The following is a 16,476-nucleotide window of genomic DNA, read 5'->3' as shown; positions in this document are numbered from 1 at the left end:
GCAATTGACCAGTATCGGAAGTTGTTTGTAAAATCGGCCAAAAAAATCCTATCGGTGCATCCCTAGAAAATACTTTATAAAATAATGAAATGATGATGCATTATTTTATTAAAACAATTACTTATTGACATTTCTTGTGTTCATTTTCCAAACGCCTCAGATGTCAAATTGTATTATGTTATGATGCGGAAATTAACCTTGTACGTGTAAAATACATAAAGAAAACATCAAACATGAATTTCTGTTTAAAGGAGGTTGAAATAGACTTAGATTTTCGTTAGTTTCTTTATTCTTTACAACAAACTTTGGTCATTTTAGCAAATGTGAGACAGTAATGCATCCTCTACAGTGTCCAAGAATGCAAACGACAAATAAATAGCACAGCGAAAAATAAACATACAGCTTCACACATTGACAGTAATACTACACTCTTCCAGGGACATAAAATGTTTCCGTAACACGATTTGTTTTAAATAAAGCTTTGCAGGTTTACTTGGCACATGGACGTAATAAATAGCTACTCGTCTTTATCAAGACATCAACAGCTCGGCATCATGTTTGTCCTCCGATAGGATGATAAAAAAATACAAAAAGTCTGTTTGTGGAAAACTGCATCAGGGTTTTTGCACAGCACATCTTCACATAAATACTCGAAATTGTGTTTGAGACTGTTGATTATTTATGATTTAAGCTTGTCATGTTCTCCCAGTGGTTCAATACACAGATGGAAATGTCCCGTGAAAGTCTCTGAAACATCTTCAGTGTCTCTCACACATTTGGCCAGCGCAGCTTTGAACCTCAAGACCCGCTCAGCATGTCTCCCACAGCAAAACCTAGATCCGGTTTCGTTTTAGCGTCTCGGGTTGTCTTGTCCGTCTGCCTCCAGACTCCAGCTGGACCTGTACTTGATGTTTGTTGTCGTACGTGAAACTGTCGTCGCAGGTCGTGGCTGTTGGTAGTTTTTGTGGTTGTGTAGTCTGGGTCTACATTTGCTTTCAGGATGCAAAGTAGGAGCTCTGCATGGAATACAGACGGTCAATGGGGTTTCCCACGCGGGTTTGAAAGGAGCCGATCTCCGACCCTGCCATGAAGCAGTCGCTGAGGCTGGTGAGGGAGGTGTCGCTGTCGATGTCGTGGAAAATGGAGTCGTTTCCTGCAGAGAGACGAAAGAGATCAAATGTGGTCTAGAGAGGTCACGAAGTGATGCTTGCAGCCTCACTGTAACGTGTGATGGTCCATACCAAAGAAAAATCACATTGGTTACTTCAATATCGCCATTTTTTCTCCTAGACATCAATGAGATTATGATGACAATGAGACTTTTTTTTCTCCTGAGAAAAATCTTACAAATGTCTCCATTCGAGTTTCAGAAGATATGTCTTAAACTGAGCTCAGATTTGTCAAGTCTGCAATCAAAAGTCAACATTATTGAAGATCTCAATATGAACTCGGACATTTCTCATCAAGTTGACCCAAATCCAGATTATTTTACCTCTACAATCTACAGCAAACAGTCACTAACTTTGCCAGAAGTCATTTTATAGTGTCACTTTACAGGCTTTGAAAACTAATTCACACTCTTACATAATGCTGATGACAGTTTAATGGCTTGTTCATGTTTTATCGAGCCCGCGTGTGGCGCTAACAGCCGCATGTTGTCAACATAATTCCACAGAAATAAAGTAGGACCTATTTTCTTTCATAACATCGCTGCTGGGACTAGTTAGCGGTCGAGATCACAGATTACGAGTGTTTAGCGCTCATACACACCGTATGGGTTCATGTGATCTCCGGGCATCTGCGGAGGGGTCAGACCCTGCTGGAACGGGTCTGTGCTGTATCCGCTCGTCTCCATGGAGACTAACTGATGCTGTGGAGGCGGAGCCAACGGCGTGTAGGAGTTCATCAGATTCTCCATTCTGCTCGATATCACGTCTGCAGTTATTATAAACACAAAACTGGCGTAAGACACAAGCAGGGTGGGTCGTGTTCCAAGTGTAGACAGTGTTTGTGTGTGTTAAAGAGTCGCACCTTGTCCGAGCCTCTGAGTGTTCTGCTGTTCTTGTTGTTGCTGTTGTCGACGGGCCAATTTCTTCATCTGACCAGAACAAAAGAGCAGCAAACATGTACCGACTTTAATTCATAAATGATGAATCATGATGCATAGACTAAGATAATCTCTATAATCGTGCTCACCTTTGCTCTTTGGTTCTGAAACCAAACTTGGACCACCCTTACGCTCAGACCGGTCTCGGCCGCCAGCGTCTCCCTGACCTGAAGAAACACAAAAGACAACATCAAACGTTTTGTTAGGTGGACCAGAAGTGCTTTTACATGTTAGTAGCTTAAATAATTATCTTCCAGAAACAAAAAATAAAAATAGGAAATTACCCAAGAAGCAATACACTTCCATTTAAAGTATCATAACATAGTGCTTATATTTTTTAACATACAAAAATATATATAAATATTACAAATATATATAAAATATAATTTGAATAAAAAAGATAACAAATATAATAAAAATAGAAATTTGACATAAATTGACTTTATGTGCGTTATGCGAAGGTCACACCTTTCTGCATGGTTTGGAGGACACCTCAAAGGAGGCTTTGAATGCCCGTCGCTGCTGGGTGGTGAGAATGGTACGAGGTCTCTTGGGTCTGCGGGGGTCTTTGCTATCATCGCCGCCTTTTCCCTGACCTCCTGAACCTTTCTCTGGCTTCACATCCAAATCTTCATCCTCACTTTTGTCTACAGACAAACAGACACAACAAGTTGTTAATACCTCTTGATGGAGAGGAGAGATGAGACGAGGGGGAGATAAGAGAGATCAGTTTTTACCCGAGTCAGACATCTGTGGACTGATGGAGTGCAGTAGGTCTTTCTCTTTCTCGTAGTCGTTTTTGCACAGCAGCTGTCCTTCCTTCAGTACAAACTCATCTCCTTTACACAACTGTCTGTCACACACACAGCAGCAGAAACACGCCAGATGATACACACTCTCCAGGGCACGCATCACAAACTCAGTGGGCGCGATCTTCTCCAGACACCCGCTGCATTTGGTGGCAAATAACCTGAAGACATAAAGAAAGAAAATAATCACGCATGTTATTCCAAAGAAGGAGTATTTTTGTTTTTATTTTTTATATATTTATCAAATTTGATCAAAACATATTGCACCTTCAGGGTTTTTATAGTTAACTATGACTAAAAATATTAAAACATTTCTGTTAACTGAAATGAAAGAAAATATAGAATTAATAAAAGATTAAAGAATATTTGTAAAACTAAATGAAATTTCAAATGTTGCACTAGCAATGAAATGAAAAAAGTTTAAATTGATGCACTAAAATTAATAACTGGAAATAAATAAGGACTAAAAGTGAAATAAATAAATGAAATGTATTCAAAATAAATAAACAATAAAATGACAAAAGCACATCCAAAATTGCTTCAAATGAAACTAAAATCGACATGAAAATTAAAAATGCAAAGATAAACGCTAATTCAAAATATAAATAAAACTTAGATAAAGAAAAAAAAACTCTGCTCTGATTTACCCATTGCAAATAAAATAATTCATTTTTTGAGAAATGGGATACACATGGAAAAAAAACATTTCTACTCTACAGGGTCTCAATTACATGCAATGACATGCAGAAGACGCTGCGACGCAAAGCTCAATAATTCTAAAGCATTAAGCAGATCTTCCCTCAGAGCTGCAGTCTCTCCCACACCAATAAAGTTAATCCATAAATATTACAGCCGCCCAGATCAATACACCCCTGACACAGGACACCAGCGGTGAAACTGCACATCTCATTATGACTTTGAAAAAGATTTTTAATAAGTCTCAAGATTTGATGGTTTCATTAGGTCAGATACTACATAGGAATATTAAGAGAGAGGAAATCTCTGTGACATTTCAATAGTTTCTCCAAGATACCGATGAGATTAAATAAAGATTTGTGCCAAAGAAAAAGACCTCTGTAATCTCACACACATCTCCTCCAGACCTTTCTCCTCTAGGGATCGAAACAGTGTCTCAAAATTGCGCTCAGATCTTTTTCTTGAGAAAAGAGTTGGAAATCTCACAAATGTCTCCATTAGAGTTTGAGAAGAGATCTCCATATTTGAGACGAAGATCAATCTGAGAACTCCCGAGCAATAACATTTTCCCTGGGAAGGATGAAGCCCTCTAAGCCCCGCCTCTTCTTCTCAACGCATCACTTCCCTTCTTTCCTCTTTCTTTTGATGATCTGAAATAATCGCATGCGCTCATGTTTGTCTGCTTCCTCTGACTGTCACATCGCATTATGCTTCTGTCTGTAATTCCCATGATTCCTCCGAGATGATCCCTTCTTCTCTTGTGCAACAGATCTAATCTGATCTTCTCCCTCTCTCTCTCTGTGTTGACAGCACCTCAGCGGTGTCTTTGTTCTCAGTCTCGGCCACGCGTGACTCTTATATGCCATCTTGTATTAGCGCGGCATGAGGAAACTGGGAGCAGTGCAAAAGTTTGGTTGCCAGGGCGTTGCTATGTGGTTGCTAAATTGGAGTGTTTTTTTGTGTGAATTGCTGTGAATGTGAATGTTTAAGCAAAACAAAGGATTCAAGGATTTAAATTCCTTCTCTTGTATTTTGCTGTAGCGGTTCATCTGGTTCGTGGTTCTCTGTTATGCGTGTGTGAGAAAGCGAGAATTAGTTTTGATTGACACTTGCACAGTGCAGTGGATGAAACTAATCCGTCTTTAGCAGTATTAAGAACACAGAGTCTTCGCGGTCAGTCAGGCATGCTCAAAAAAGTCCCTAAAGGCTGTGATCTTTAGTGTGTGATCCATTGATGTTTGTATACATCACCGTTCAAAAGTTTAGGGTCACTTTCACATTCTTGATTCATTTTCACACAGTTTACAAAAATAGAAAACCCATCAAAACTGTTACAACAAAACATCAAAAATTAATAACTGGAAATAAATAAGGAGTAAAAGTGAAATAAATAAATGAAATGTATTCAAAATAAATAAACAATAAAATGACAAAAGCAGATACAAAATTGCTTCAAAATAAACTAAAATCGACATGAAAATTTTAAATGTAAAGCTAATTCAAAATATAAATAAACCTTAGATAAAGAAAATAAAAATAAAAACTCTGCTCTGATTTACCCATTGCAAATAAAATAATCCTTTTTTTGAGAAATGGGATATACATGGAAAAAAAACATTAAAAACAGAACACAAAAATAGTAAACTCATCAAAACTGTGAAATAACACAAATGTAAATTTGGTAATTATGCCGGGACTAAATAAATGAATAAATACAAACAGAAATGTTATTTTATGATTTTCAGTGTAGTTACACTTTTCTAGAATTTGCGGAAATGTGCACTTTAGAGGTTTTTTATTTAAGTTTTTAATGAAAGCTATTAATATGTTGGCACAATTATATTCTTGTCAGCAAAAACAATTTTAAACATTTAACCACACAGTTTTAAGCTTTTAAAAGGTTTTTTAAAATCATTTAGTAAAGTGACCCTTCACTTTTAAACAGTGCGTGGGATATTTTATTGTTCTCTCGATATTTGTCTGCAACAGATCCAACGCAAACAATCATTTATAACTGGTTAGCTGCCACCACCAGCGTTGTTCAGTGAGACACGTCTGAGCTGGATTATGGTGTACAAACATCTGACAAAAAACAAAACACCCAGTCTGAGTGATGAGAGTTACCAAAACATCTATTCTTTTAACACACATACTATATAGTGTAAGGAAATATACAGTGACACCTAAAGGAAAATTGTTATTGATCAGAAACGCCTATTTTGTAGACTCAAGTTCTCATAGTTCTCGGTTTGTTTGTTTTTTAAGTTGCATTTTTATCTTATAGATGGACACAAGTCACACAAAAAAGGTAAATAAAATAAATATCTTAGTAAATCTGAGCACAGAGACATTGTTGAGACTCTCGCCAGAGACAAAAGTAGAAGACTTTCTCAGTCTGATCTCCATTTTATCTCATTGCTGTGACAGAAAAAAATCATTGAGGAATTATAAAAAATGAAACATTTTATATCTTTTGTATACCAAAACTGCACCTATGGTATCTGGCTTAAATCTGCTGGTCTGTGCGGACAGATGTGTTTAATTGTAGTTAAGTAGTTAAATACAGTTTAAAGCTCTTTCAAATCCCTCTCTGATGTCATTATGGACCTGCAGTGTGTGTGTGCGTGTTTGATTTTTCCATCCGCCCTTCCCCATCCACACAGAGCAGATGCATGTGCACTACAAAAGAACTGAAGATGTTTTTAAACACCGAGGGCACTAAACTTGAGGGCACGGAAAAACCCTGCGGTCCACGCGCACGGCACAGTTTACCACAACTGCCTCCTGACCCTAACAGAGAGTAAAATCCACATTCATTCTCATTAATAAATTGAATAAGAACGGTGGCCTGTAACGTATCAGATGTCGGAAGCGGGATTCCTGGTTCAGTAACTTTACATCAGTGCTGCTGTTAGTCACATGTGATAAAGCGGAAAGCATTTCCATTGTTCCTCAGTCATTTAAACAAAGAAAAATGAGAAAGCAATACGCGATCATTTAGAATGTCTTAGCAACTTGTTAGCAACACCCTGGCAACCACCACACAACGTCTACATAGGCAACATATCAACCATTTGATCTCAACAACCACCCCAAAAAGCAGACTATAAATCAATGAATGAATTATTTTGCTTTTGGTGAAATTGGTTCATTAGACCGAGATTAAACCCGAGCGGAGGGAGGCGTGTAGCACTCGGCCGGTCAGTGGTGGATAATGAGAATGACTGTGGTAAATGGAGCGTGTGTTTGCCCAGCGCCCCAGAGTAAACCTCTGCTCATATACAACACCTCCCGAGGCTCATCGCTCAATGTTATTAACACGCTAAACGGACATAGACATGCTGAATTCATGATGATGATCAAAATACAAATATAGAATAAGATAGACGTGAACGTGTTTGATTATCGTTCTTTCCATAAAACAAACATATTTCCTTCTGGGTCATAACTTCTTCAAGTCAGTTACATTAAAAGGTAAAGGTCTCATTGAAATCTGAAAAGTAAGAATAATTAGTCCGAACTAATTGCTAGTCAGTAAACACAACTCTATGTTTATGCAACTGGACCCTGGTAAAAGATGACATATTATTGAAAAGATAAATTTCCTTCCTCTTTTAATAATATCTTTTTAATATAATTTAAATGTCATTTAAAATCATTTATAATGTCATTTACAAAAAATACACTGGCATTTTTTAAATACAATAGAGAACTACAACAGTAAATATAAGGATAGCTGTCAAGAAATGTCTAGAAATAAATTCAGCCCAAAACCAAAAATAAGATTTCTATCGATTTTTATTTTATTGGAAAAAAATAGATGCTGGGAATTAATGTCTGTTGGAGAGAGAAAGAATACAGCAGGTACACAATGTGTGTGTGTGCCTGTGTGTGTGTATGTGTGTGTGTATGTGTGGGAAGGGTAAACCCTACGGTATGGGGACAAAATGTCCCCACAAAGATGGACATTTTTTTGTCCCCATGAGGAAACAAGCTTATAAATCATACAAAATTCACTTATTTGAAAATCTAAAAGAGCAGACAGTTGTGTGTGATTGTTAGGGTTAGGGAGTGGGTTAGGTGTAGGGAATATGATATACAGTTTGTACAGTATAAAAACCATTGCGGCTATGGAATGTCCCCATAAAACATGGAAACCCAATATGTGTGTGCGTGTGTGTGTGTGTGTGTGTGTGTGTGGATAGAGTGAATACAGCAGGTACACAATGTGTGTGTTTGGACAGCTGCTTTTCTTAAGTTTGGCAGCTCTATTCAGTATTGAGTTTACTCAGCTCGACCACAACAGCAAACACACTACCAGCAAATAATAGAGCACACACAAAAGCCAACACACACACACACACACAATATGTAGCAACACTTTAAACTAAAAAAAATAAGATTCTCATGCTACACCTTTGATTTAGCAAAGTTTGGTGTTTCTATCATCTGTTCCCAGCGTGAATCCACTCTATCATTTTAAAGAGCCGTAGATCTAAAAAAGGCTCAGCTATGACATCATATTATAAACCCCGAGTGCATGCTGTCTATTAGGGCACATTTGCTTCTAGAAGCTCATTAGAGGATAATTTCTTGCAGGCCGGATCACATCATAGCATCATAGCTTATGGTCTCTCAGAAGTCCAGATTTTGTGTAGGTAGCAGAAGAAACCGTGGCCGCAGCATGTGTGCAGTTATCAAAGCCAGATCTGATCACAGGCTTGAATGGCGTCGGCTTTCTTTTCAAAATCACAGGAGCATTTCTGGGCATCATAGGTACATTCATGACCAAAAACGCCATCCAGATTTGTCTTTTGTATAACTTGCACTTTTAAAAAAAACTATTGCCTTGCTCATACTCTTCATACGCCTTCCCTACTAACCTAGGCCTCTGACCTCATACTCATTTCCCCAAATCTGTAGCACTTTAATGACCGCGTGTGTTCATCTGGCCCGCTTCCGTGTTGGTTCGGTTGATATAAAGCAGACATCTCTGTTCAGCACATCACAGCGGGGGCTCTCGTCGCTGCTAAAGAGAGCCGTCCTATAACAGACCCAGAGCCGCAGTTACGGCCTCTGTAATTGGTGTCTAGGGCTGTAAGAGACTTGGCTTGAAGATCGACCAATCAGATTAAAGCCAGCGCATGATTGACAGGAGGATTTTGCTAATACCCCCATCTCCCGACGTGTCCCATTGGCTGCAACAAAGAACACAAGGTTTATTTAACACGATGAGCATTTGTGTAAACTAATAAACACTCGTATAATGGCGTGAGTGGCAAGCCAGATTTTTCCGGGGATCTCCGGCGACGGATAATCTCGGGATTAACAGAAATGTCAAAAGGCCGACGCGAGCTCTCGCGAGCAGATGTGCATGGCATTGTTGTCCACTATACGGCATATGAAGTCGTTCTGGAGAGACTTCACACAACAGAGAGTTCATTCATGTCCTGAGACGAGTAAAACCGAGGCATCCTTTGAAAACCTAGTGAGCTCCCTATATAGACAGCATTTGAAACCCTCTACATATGCAGCAGTTCTGCGGCTCGTAAAAATAGCATTTCTCAAGTGTCGTTCCAAGATATTTTGAAGAACGGTGAACATCGAACCTCAGACTTCAATTGTATTTTGTAACACGAAACCACTGAGACGTTTCTCAAAATATCTTCTTTTACGTTCCACTGAAGAAAGACTTCAAGGGTGAATAAACGATGACTGATTTTCTTGTCACTTTGAGGTGCCATGTAGATGAGGAGGTGACCACAGTGAAACCCAAACATTAAGCAGTTTTTGTGCTGGAGGCTGGACGGGGTAGAGCTCTCAATCGAGTTTTAAATTACCCCTGACCCTCACGGTCTGCCCCAGAGAGACTAAACAAACAGTAATATGGGGCGTTTTGAAGAGGAGCTCCTCGAGTATGTGAAAGGAGGATGTTAAGGGGCTCTGCGCTGGAGACTATTTAACAAGGACTCCTTAATCTGTGGATGGGGGTTTACGCTGGTGACCCAGCTGTGAGATTATGGCAAGTCTCAAGTGCCTCACATCGACCCCCCGAAACAATCCCTCTTGGAGAAGGGTTTAGCCACATCTGAGAGCGAAGGTGGATTAGTGTGTGTGCGTGTGTGTTCCCACCGTCCTCTGGACCTTTGGGTCGGTAAAGGGATGTTTGTTGAGTTTTAATTAGCAGTGGTAATCCTTAGATTATTAGACTTCAGGTCTGGAATGTTTACTTTAAAGTCTTTAAAATATCTGGTGACTTAATTATGGCTTAATGCCTATAAAGTCACGACTCCTTTCATTCTATCTTCATTCATCAGGTTTAAAACTTAGTATAAATGATATATCAAATATATGGTATAAAATGATGTTGAAAATAAAATGTTAAGCTTTTAAGTACAACCTGGCTTTACAAGTCTTACTCAATTTACTATTTTTAATTTCGGCAGGTGTTGAAGTTGCTTCACTTATTTTGATGTGTTGAAGTGATATAAAGATATTTCCAAATGTAAAAGGAAAGTTGAAGTCAATTTGACGTTTTACTCTGTATATACAGTATGTTGGAAGCTGGATAAGGTTGAATTCTGTGTTCCGGTAACGTGGAGGTCATGGGTTCAATCTCCAGGAACCCTGAAGACACCGATTAAAAAGAAGTTCAAGCAATGCATTCTAAACATCTCATCAAACGTGAGTTTAACTTGATTTTTTTCGTGTTTTTTTCGGTGACTCTGAAATACATGATTCTGATTGGTCGATCTTAACGTTCTGCACCTTCAACATCCAACGTACCGATCCAACAATCCATAAAACGTACCGAGTTCACACAATTACCCTGAAGAAAATCAAGAGGCATCTTATTTTTAGCTTTAAGTGTAAATATTGCAAGCGAACACACTAACCTTCACAATACGGCCTGACTCGATAACAAAAGTGCCAAACTGAGCATGGAGCACAGTCAGAGGGGCACGTTCCCATAGCAACGCTGGCAGATTGCGGGATGTTGGAACATCATGAAGGGTGAGCTACGAGGAGCTGAATCTTGTAAAAAATAAGTTCTCGGGCGAAAACATCTACTTTCATGGTTTGTGGCGACATTTGCAGTAGATACGGCTTCAACCAAAGAGAACAATAAAAAGACATTAAGATCCCTTACATATCATTAACCATCATTTTATGATAAATTAGGGAATCCAATCTATAGAACAACCTCCTGATGACACTATAGCACTATCTATCCACTCCTTAGCAACTCCATAGCAACACCCTGACAACCACCTGCACCACTGTGGTAATGGACAGACACGCATTATTATTCACAAAAAATGTTAAAATCGAATTGTTTAGATTTCTATCTAAAAATCTCTCTGCTTCATGTTTTTACTTCATATGTGGAACTTAAAAAAAAAGCAGAAAATATATTAAAAAACATGAATATGGTTTCTACAACAACCGCCTTTAACCGAAGACAATAACATGTGGTGGCTTTGACACTTTAGATCTGGGACAGACTCGTGGGCCTGGATGACGAATTGTGGACAAACGAATAAAACATGCACTCTCTGGCCCTCTCGCACCCACACGTGTAACCTTGCGAGACACAGACGCTATAAAAAACCAGCCCTACAAAACAGTTAAAACATGCAAGTGTCTCGTTTTATTTATTGAGCAACAGACCTCTTTCTTTCGTCATCAGATTTTTAGTCTATACAGACGTTTTACGGGAAACTTCTTGAACTAAATTCCATCCTCTGTCCTCAATGCAATGACTTCACAACACAGAAAAGACTCATGGAAACATTCTGGAGCTGAATACATCTCTCCTCCAACCAGTGACAGAACACCCTCAAAACATCCCATCATCCCATCTGCTTTAGGCCAACAGACTGAACCCACTGCAGGTGTTTACCACCAACTCCCCCCCCCCCTCTCCCCTCACCTGCTCTTCACTCACATTTTACACATTTTAATTTTCCCATAAGCTCTTATTGTGTATGGACGAAATCTTGCATGTGTGCTTACATCACATGTTCACATATAACATCTTATTTTGATGAAAATAAGTGAAAATATACGAACTGTCAAATTTACGACATTGCGATGCTACATTTGTTCTGATGTTAATGAAACCAAATGCAAAGATTTCTGTCTGCTTACATTTCACGCAGCTTATCATATACCTCCAGAAGAACTGGAATATAGTGCAAAAGTCAAATGGCTTCATAAGGCAGGGATGAAAAAACACGCACACACACACACATGTTGGGTTTCCATGTTTTATGGGGACATTCCATATACGCAATAGTTTTTATACTGTACAAACTGTATATCATATTCCCTACACCTAACCCACCCCCTAAACCCAACAATCACAAAAAACTGTCTGCTCTTTTAGATTTTCAAAAAAGTTCATTCTGTATGATTTATAAGCTTGTTTCCTCATGGGGACCAAAAAATGTCCCCACAAGGACAAGGATTTTGGATATTGTCATCTTTGTGGGGACATTTTGTCCCCATACCGTAGGGTTTACCCTTCCCACACACACACACACACACACACACACACGCACGGACACACACACGCACACACACACATGCACGCACACGCACACACACACACACACATTCCTCCATTATGTATTAGGTGGTAGAGAGTGACATGAGATTCAGAGCATCTTTATCTGTCGGCCAAGGCTTCTTTTGTACGGACGGGACAAAGGCTGATGTCTGAAGAGCGGCTCACAGCTGCTGGTTGAGAGGCTGTTGACAAGCGGGTGTCTAATTCAATCATCCGCACACATGCCTTCAACTTTACCAAACACATCTGATGCTCTCAACAGTGATGGGTGATGATGGGGTAGAGGAATAGTATGATTTTTTTAAGATGTTGATTATTTATCATTATTACACGGCTCGTTGGAATGCTTGATTCTGATTGGCCAGTCGGGATATTTGTAGGTCCCAGATAACAACCTCTCAAAACTAATAACACACGGTAACCCGGATGCAGCAAATCATTTTGACAGGTTTTTTTTTTACAAATGAAATACAAAACTTTCTTTTAAAAACATATTTGACACTTTATTTACAAATGATACGAGATCACACCGTCGGGGCTTATTCCTGCGATAACAACCGGCTGCCTGTACATTATCCCCTACATGTATACGTTTTCTCTATGGGCTATGTTATAAAACTTATGCACCTGTTGATGTGAACTGAACTTAAATTCACCGACAGCACTACAAAGAGCAGGTAAATGCAACGTTTTGATTGACATCTCATTTAAGATTCGTATCAATTTGACAGACAGTCTGATATTTTAATTCGTTTGAAACGTGTTCGGCGTGTTTTGAACCTGACAACGTAAAGCTCGTCATCGTTTTCACTTTTTTAAGGGTACGAGATCAGATCAGATTTGATCATGTCAACATAAATAACAACAATCCTGCTGTCAGAAGCTCAGGACGTGGACGTGCAAAAGAAGTAAAAATGCAGAAAGAGATGTGACGTGACTGTGAAAGTATTATTTACATGGCAACTATTTTAACTGTACAGTTAAATGTGAATGTTCTCTCTGAGCGCATGTGAAAGAGTCACAGTTGACGGGTGGATACGCAGAGGATCTAGACACATTATTTCCCAGGGGACATAAGAGATGAAAACATCTCTCTCTCTCTCTCTCTCTCGACGCGTGTCTTCAATATCTAATTATTGACAGTGATCTCCAACAGATAATCGGTGATGAAAAACAGGTTGCGGTTTTTATTAGACCTCTGTGAACCTGTGGCCTTTGACTGCGTCTCACCCTGAGGGTGTGCCACGCTGAAAAATAATTAATATTGATATTCAATGCTGAAATTAAAAAAGAAAGAAAGAAAAGTCACATACTCTATGTAGGCCACACATAATGTAGCACTGTTTCCATACGTGTCCGTTCTGAACAGAGATTGGAAGTGAATATAATTGTGTTGGGGGTCTTAATCCACACGGTGAAAAGCCGGGAAAGAAAACACACGACAGGGGCCAAAAGGAACCTCAACCTCACCGCCCCTGTGCACAATATGAGCTCTCATACAGCGGAGCCCTGGGCCATAAACCACACTGTGCTCTTAACACCCACAAGCCTAATAAAAGATGACTGTCTCATTTTTCGCTCGCTCGCTCTTTTTCTTTCTGCCGAAGTTAGTGATTTCTCCTACTGAACCTTTATTTTTTCTGTTGATATTGTTCAAAATAACAGTCACTTGAACTCACTGCACGCTGTGTTTGTTTTTGATTCTGTCAAATTGCATTATGACACTGAATGTGGAATCATAGCTTCTAGCAGGATTGATCTGGATCAGGAGACATATGAGTCCAACGCTGCTGGAATCGAGGCAAGTCTCACCCTAGAAACCACCTACTGTAGGAATGACTTAACAAATCATGACACCCTCTCATACGGCAACATGCCCAACAAAAACTGAACACTTGTAAATCAGCTGCTAAAACAATGCAACAAGGGCTATAGAACTGAACTCAACTACACGAAATGCACAAATCTTGTTTTATTATAAATGTATGTTTTGTGTAAGAGTGGTGGTTTATATCAGGAATGCTAAAGGTGAAATTCACCTGCCAAACACAACACACACACAATTGCAAACACACACATATACAGTCACACATTCACACTCATACAGTATGCTTACAAAAACACATGCACTCACACAGTCACACACTCGTGCAAACACACACACACAATTACATGTGCGCACACACACATAGGCACACAGTCATACACTCATGAGCACAAACACTTAGTCACACACAGTCAGATATACACAACTACATATCCATGCGCACACACACACACGTGCACACGCACACACACACACACACACACACACACACACACACACACACACACACACACACACACACACACACACACACACACACACACACACACACACACACACACACACACACACACACAACACAGTCAAATACACACAATTATAACTTGCGCACACACATTGTACGCATTTACGCATGCACACACAGACACAGTCAAATACCACACAATATATAGTTGCACACACAAGCGCCGCACACACGCACGCGCACACACACACACAACACAGTCAAATACACACAATAATATTAGTTGCACACACAAGCGCACGCACGCATGCACGCATGCCACACACACACACACACGCACACACGCGGCCACACAACACACACACACAAAGTCAAAAAAACGCAATTACATACTTGCACACACACACAGTCAAATACACACAATTATATAGTTGCACACCCACACACACAGACGCACACGTGCACACACAGACACAGTCAAATAACCGCAATACATACTTCACACACACCTACGCATGCATGCGCATACACACAGTCAAATACACACAATTACAAACTTGCGCGCGCACACACACATCATACACTCTCTCAACACACACGAGAACACACACACACACACACACACACACACACACACACACACACACACACACACACACACACACACACACACACACACACCCGCACACACGCACGCACACACACACACATGTCTGGTTTACTATCTCCGTGGGGACAGTCCATAGGCGTAATGTTTTTTATACTGTACAAACTGTATATTTTATCCCCTAACCCAACCCCTAAACCTAAAGATCATAGAACAGTTTTTGCATTTTTAGATTTTTAAAAAATATTGTTCTGTACAATTTGCTTTTTTGCCCATGGGGACCTCAATTTTGGTCCCCACAGTGACACGAGTCCCCATGTGTTGGTGTGCATTCAAAAAGGTTTAGGTCCCCACCGGGATATACAAACATGAACACACACACACACACACACACATTTACACACTTGCACACACACATCTGTTATGGATTTGGAGATGTGAATGGTGCCCAGTGCTGAGAAGCGTCAGTTTCTTTGACTCTTTTTTTTTCCTCGCTTGACTCACTCCAGTTGTCATAACCACTCATATCCATAAAGCTCTTAGTACCACCAGCAAAACCTTACACATGTATTCCTGCGAGGACCCGAGTAAATGTCATACACAAAGAAGCAAAGACAATACATCAATATAAGCACATATCGCTATATGTCATACCTTAGCCTTTAGTGTAGTAAAATAATAAATATATAATTAGCAATATTATATTTTCAAGCTGAATGAACGTTCGTGTCGTGTATATATGCAAGCAAAGAAAATGCAAGAAAATGCATGTAAAAAAGGTCATTGAACGCTTGTCATAACGTCACACGGTTCTGAAGTGAGAACAGCTCTACAGTATGACAGTAACGTTAATAAGTGGAAAGTCATGTAAGTCCAACAAAAGCAAATCCTTTGCTGCCTGCAGCTCCAAAACAAGCAGCAAGAGAAACAGCCTGAACCGGTTTCACTCACAGGGAAAAACTCCTCATGTAGGAATGAACGGCCCCCTTATCTCTTACACACGAGTGTTGAAATGACACGGCTCTATCTGATGCTTTTCATCCAGCCTAATAGACCGTAATGGCATTACTGGCATGGAAGACGTAAATTGTCAGAGTCAAAGAGGTCATAAAGAGAATTGGACGCAGGCGACAGCAGCCGCTCAGTCAAATCTGATAAGCCAGATTCATGCACACTAACCTAATCGAACACCTGTCAAATACCGTGCTAAAGGCAAAGACGTGATGGTGGTACTTTTTTCAACTTCTGGCTAGCATTTTCGACTTCTAAACAGAATACTTTTTTGGTGAAATGTCTTTTGTGTGCGTGTGTCAGTCAGAGAGACCTCAGGGACGCTGGCCTCATGCTCGGTCCAGATTAGAAAATGCCTGTGTCACGACTCTAATAAACCCAAG

General features: G+C 39.8%; 1 protein-coding gene across 1 annotated transcript in view; it reads right to left on the bottom strand.

The window, feature by feature from the left end:
• Positions 1 to 281: 281 nt before the first annotated feature.
• Positions 282 to 16,476, bottom strand: part of lmx1ba (LIM homeobox transcription factor 1, beta a) — a 31,810-nt gene continuing 15,615 nt past the window's right edge. The window contains exons 3-8 of the mRNA XM_057352439.1: positions 2,845 to 3,077; positions 2,576 to 2,754; positions 2,197 to 2,274; positions 2,032 to 2,098; positions 1,771 to 1,935; positions 282 to 1,153 (exon numbers count right to left, since the gene is read on the bottom strand). Of these exons, the coding sequence (XP_057208422.1) occupies positions 996 to 1,153; positions 1,771 to 1,935; positions 2,032 to 2,098; positions 2,197 to 2,274; positions 2,576 to 2,754; positions 2,845 to 3,077 (880 nt within the window). The 3' untranslated portion in view covers positions 282 to 995. The remainder of the gene's footprint in view (positions 1,154 to 1,770; positions 1,936 to 2,031; positions 2,099 to 2,196; positions 2,275 to 2,575; positions 2,755 to 2,844; positions 3,078 to 16,476) is intronic.

This window comes from Triplophysa rosa, linkage group LG2, assembly GCF_024868665.1.
Source record: "Triplophysa rosa linkage group LG2, Trosa_1v2, whole genome shotgun sequence".
Classification (NCBI taxonomy): Eukaryota; Metazoa; Chordata; class Actinopteri; order Cypriniformes; family Nemacheilidae; genus Triplophysa; species Triplophysa rosa.
The sequence above is the reverse complement of the archived record's forward strand: the minus strand, read 5'-3'. Positions and strand labels throughout refer to the sequence as shown.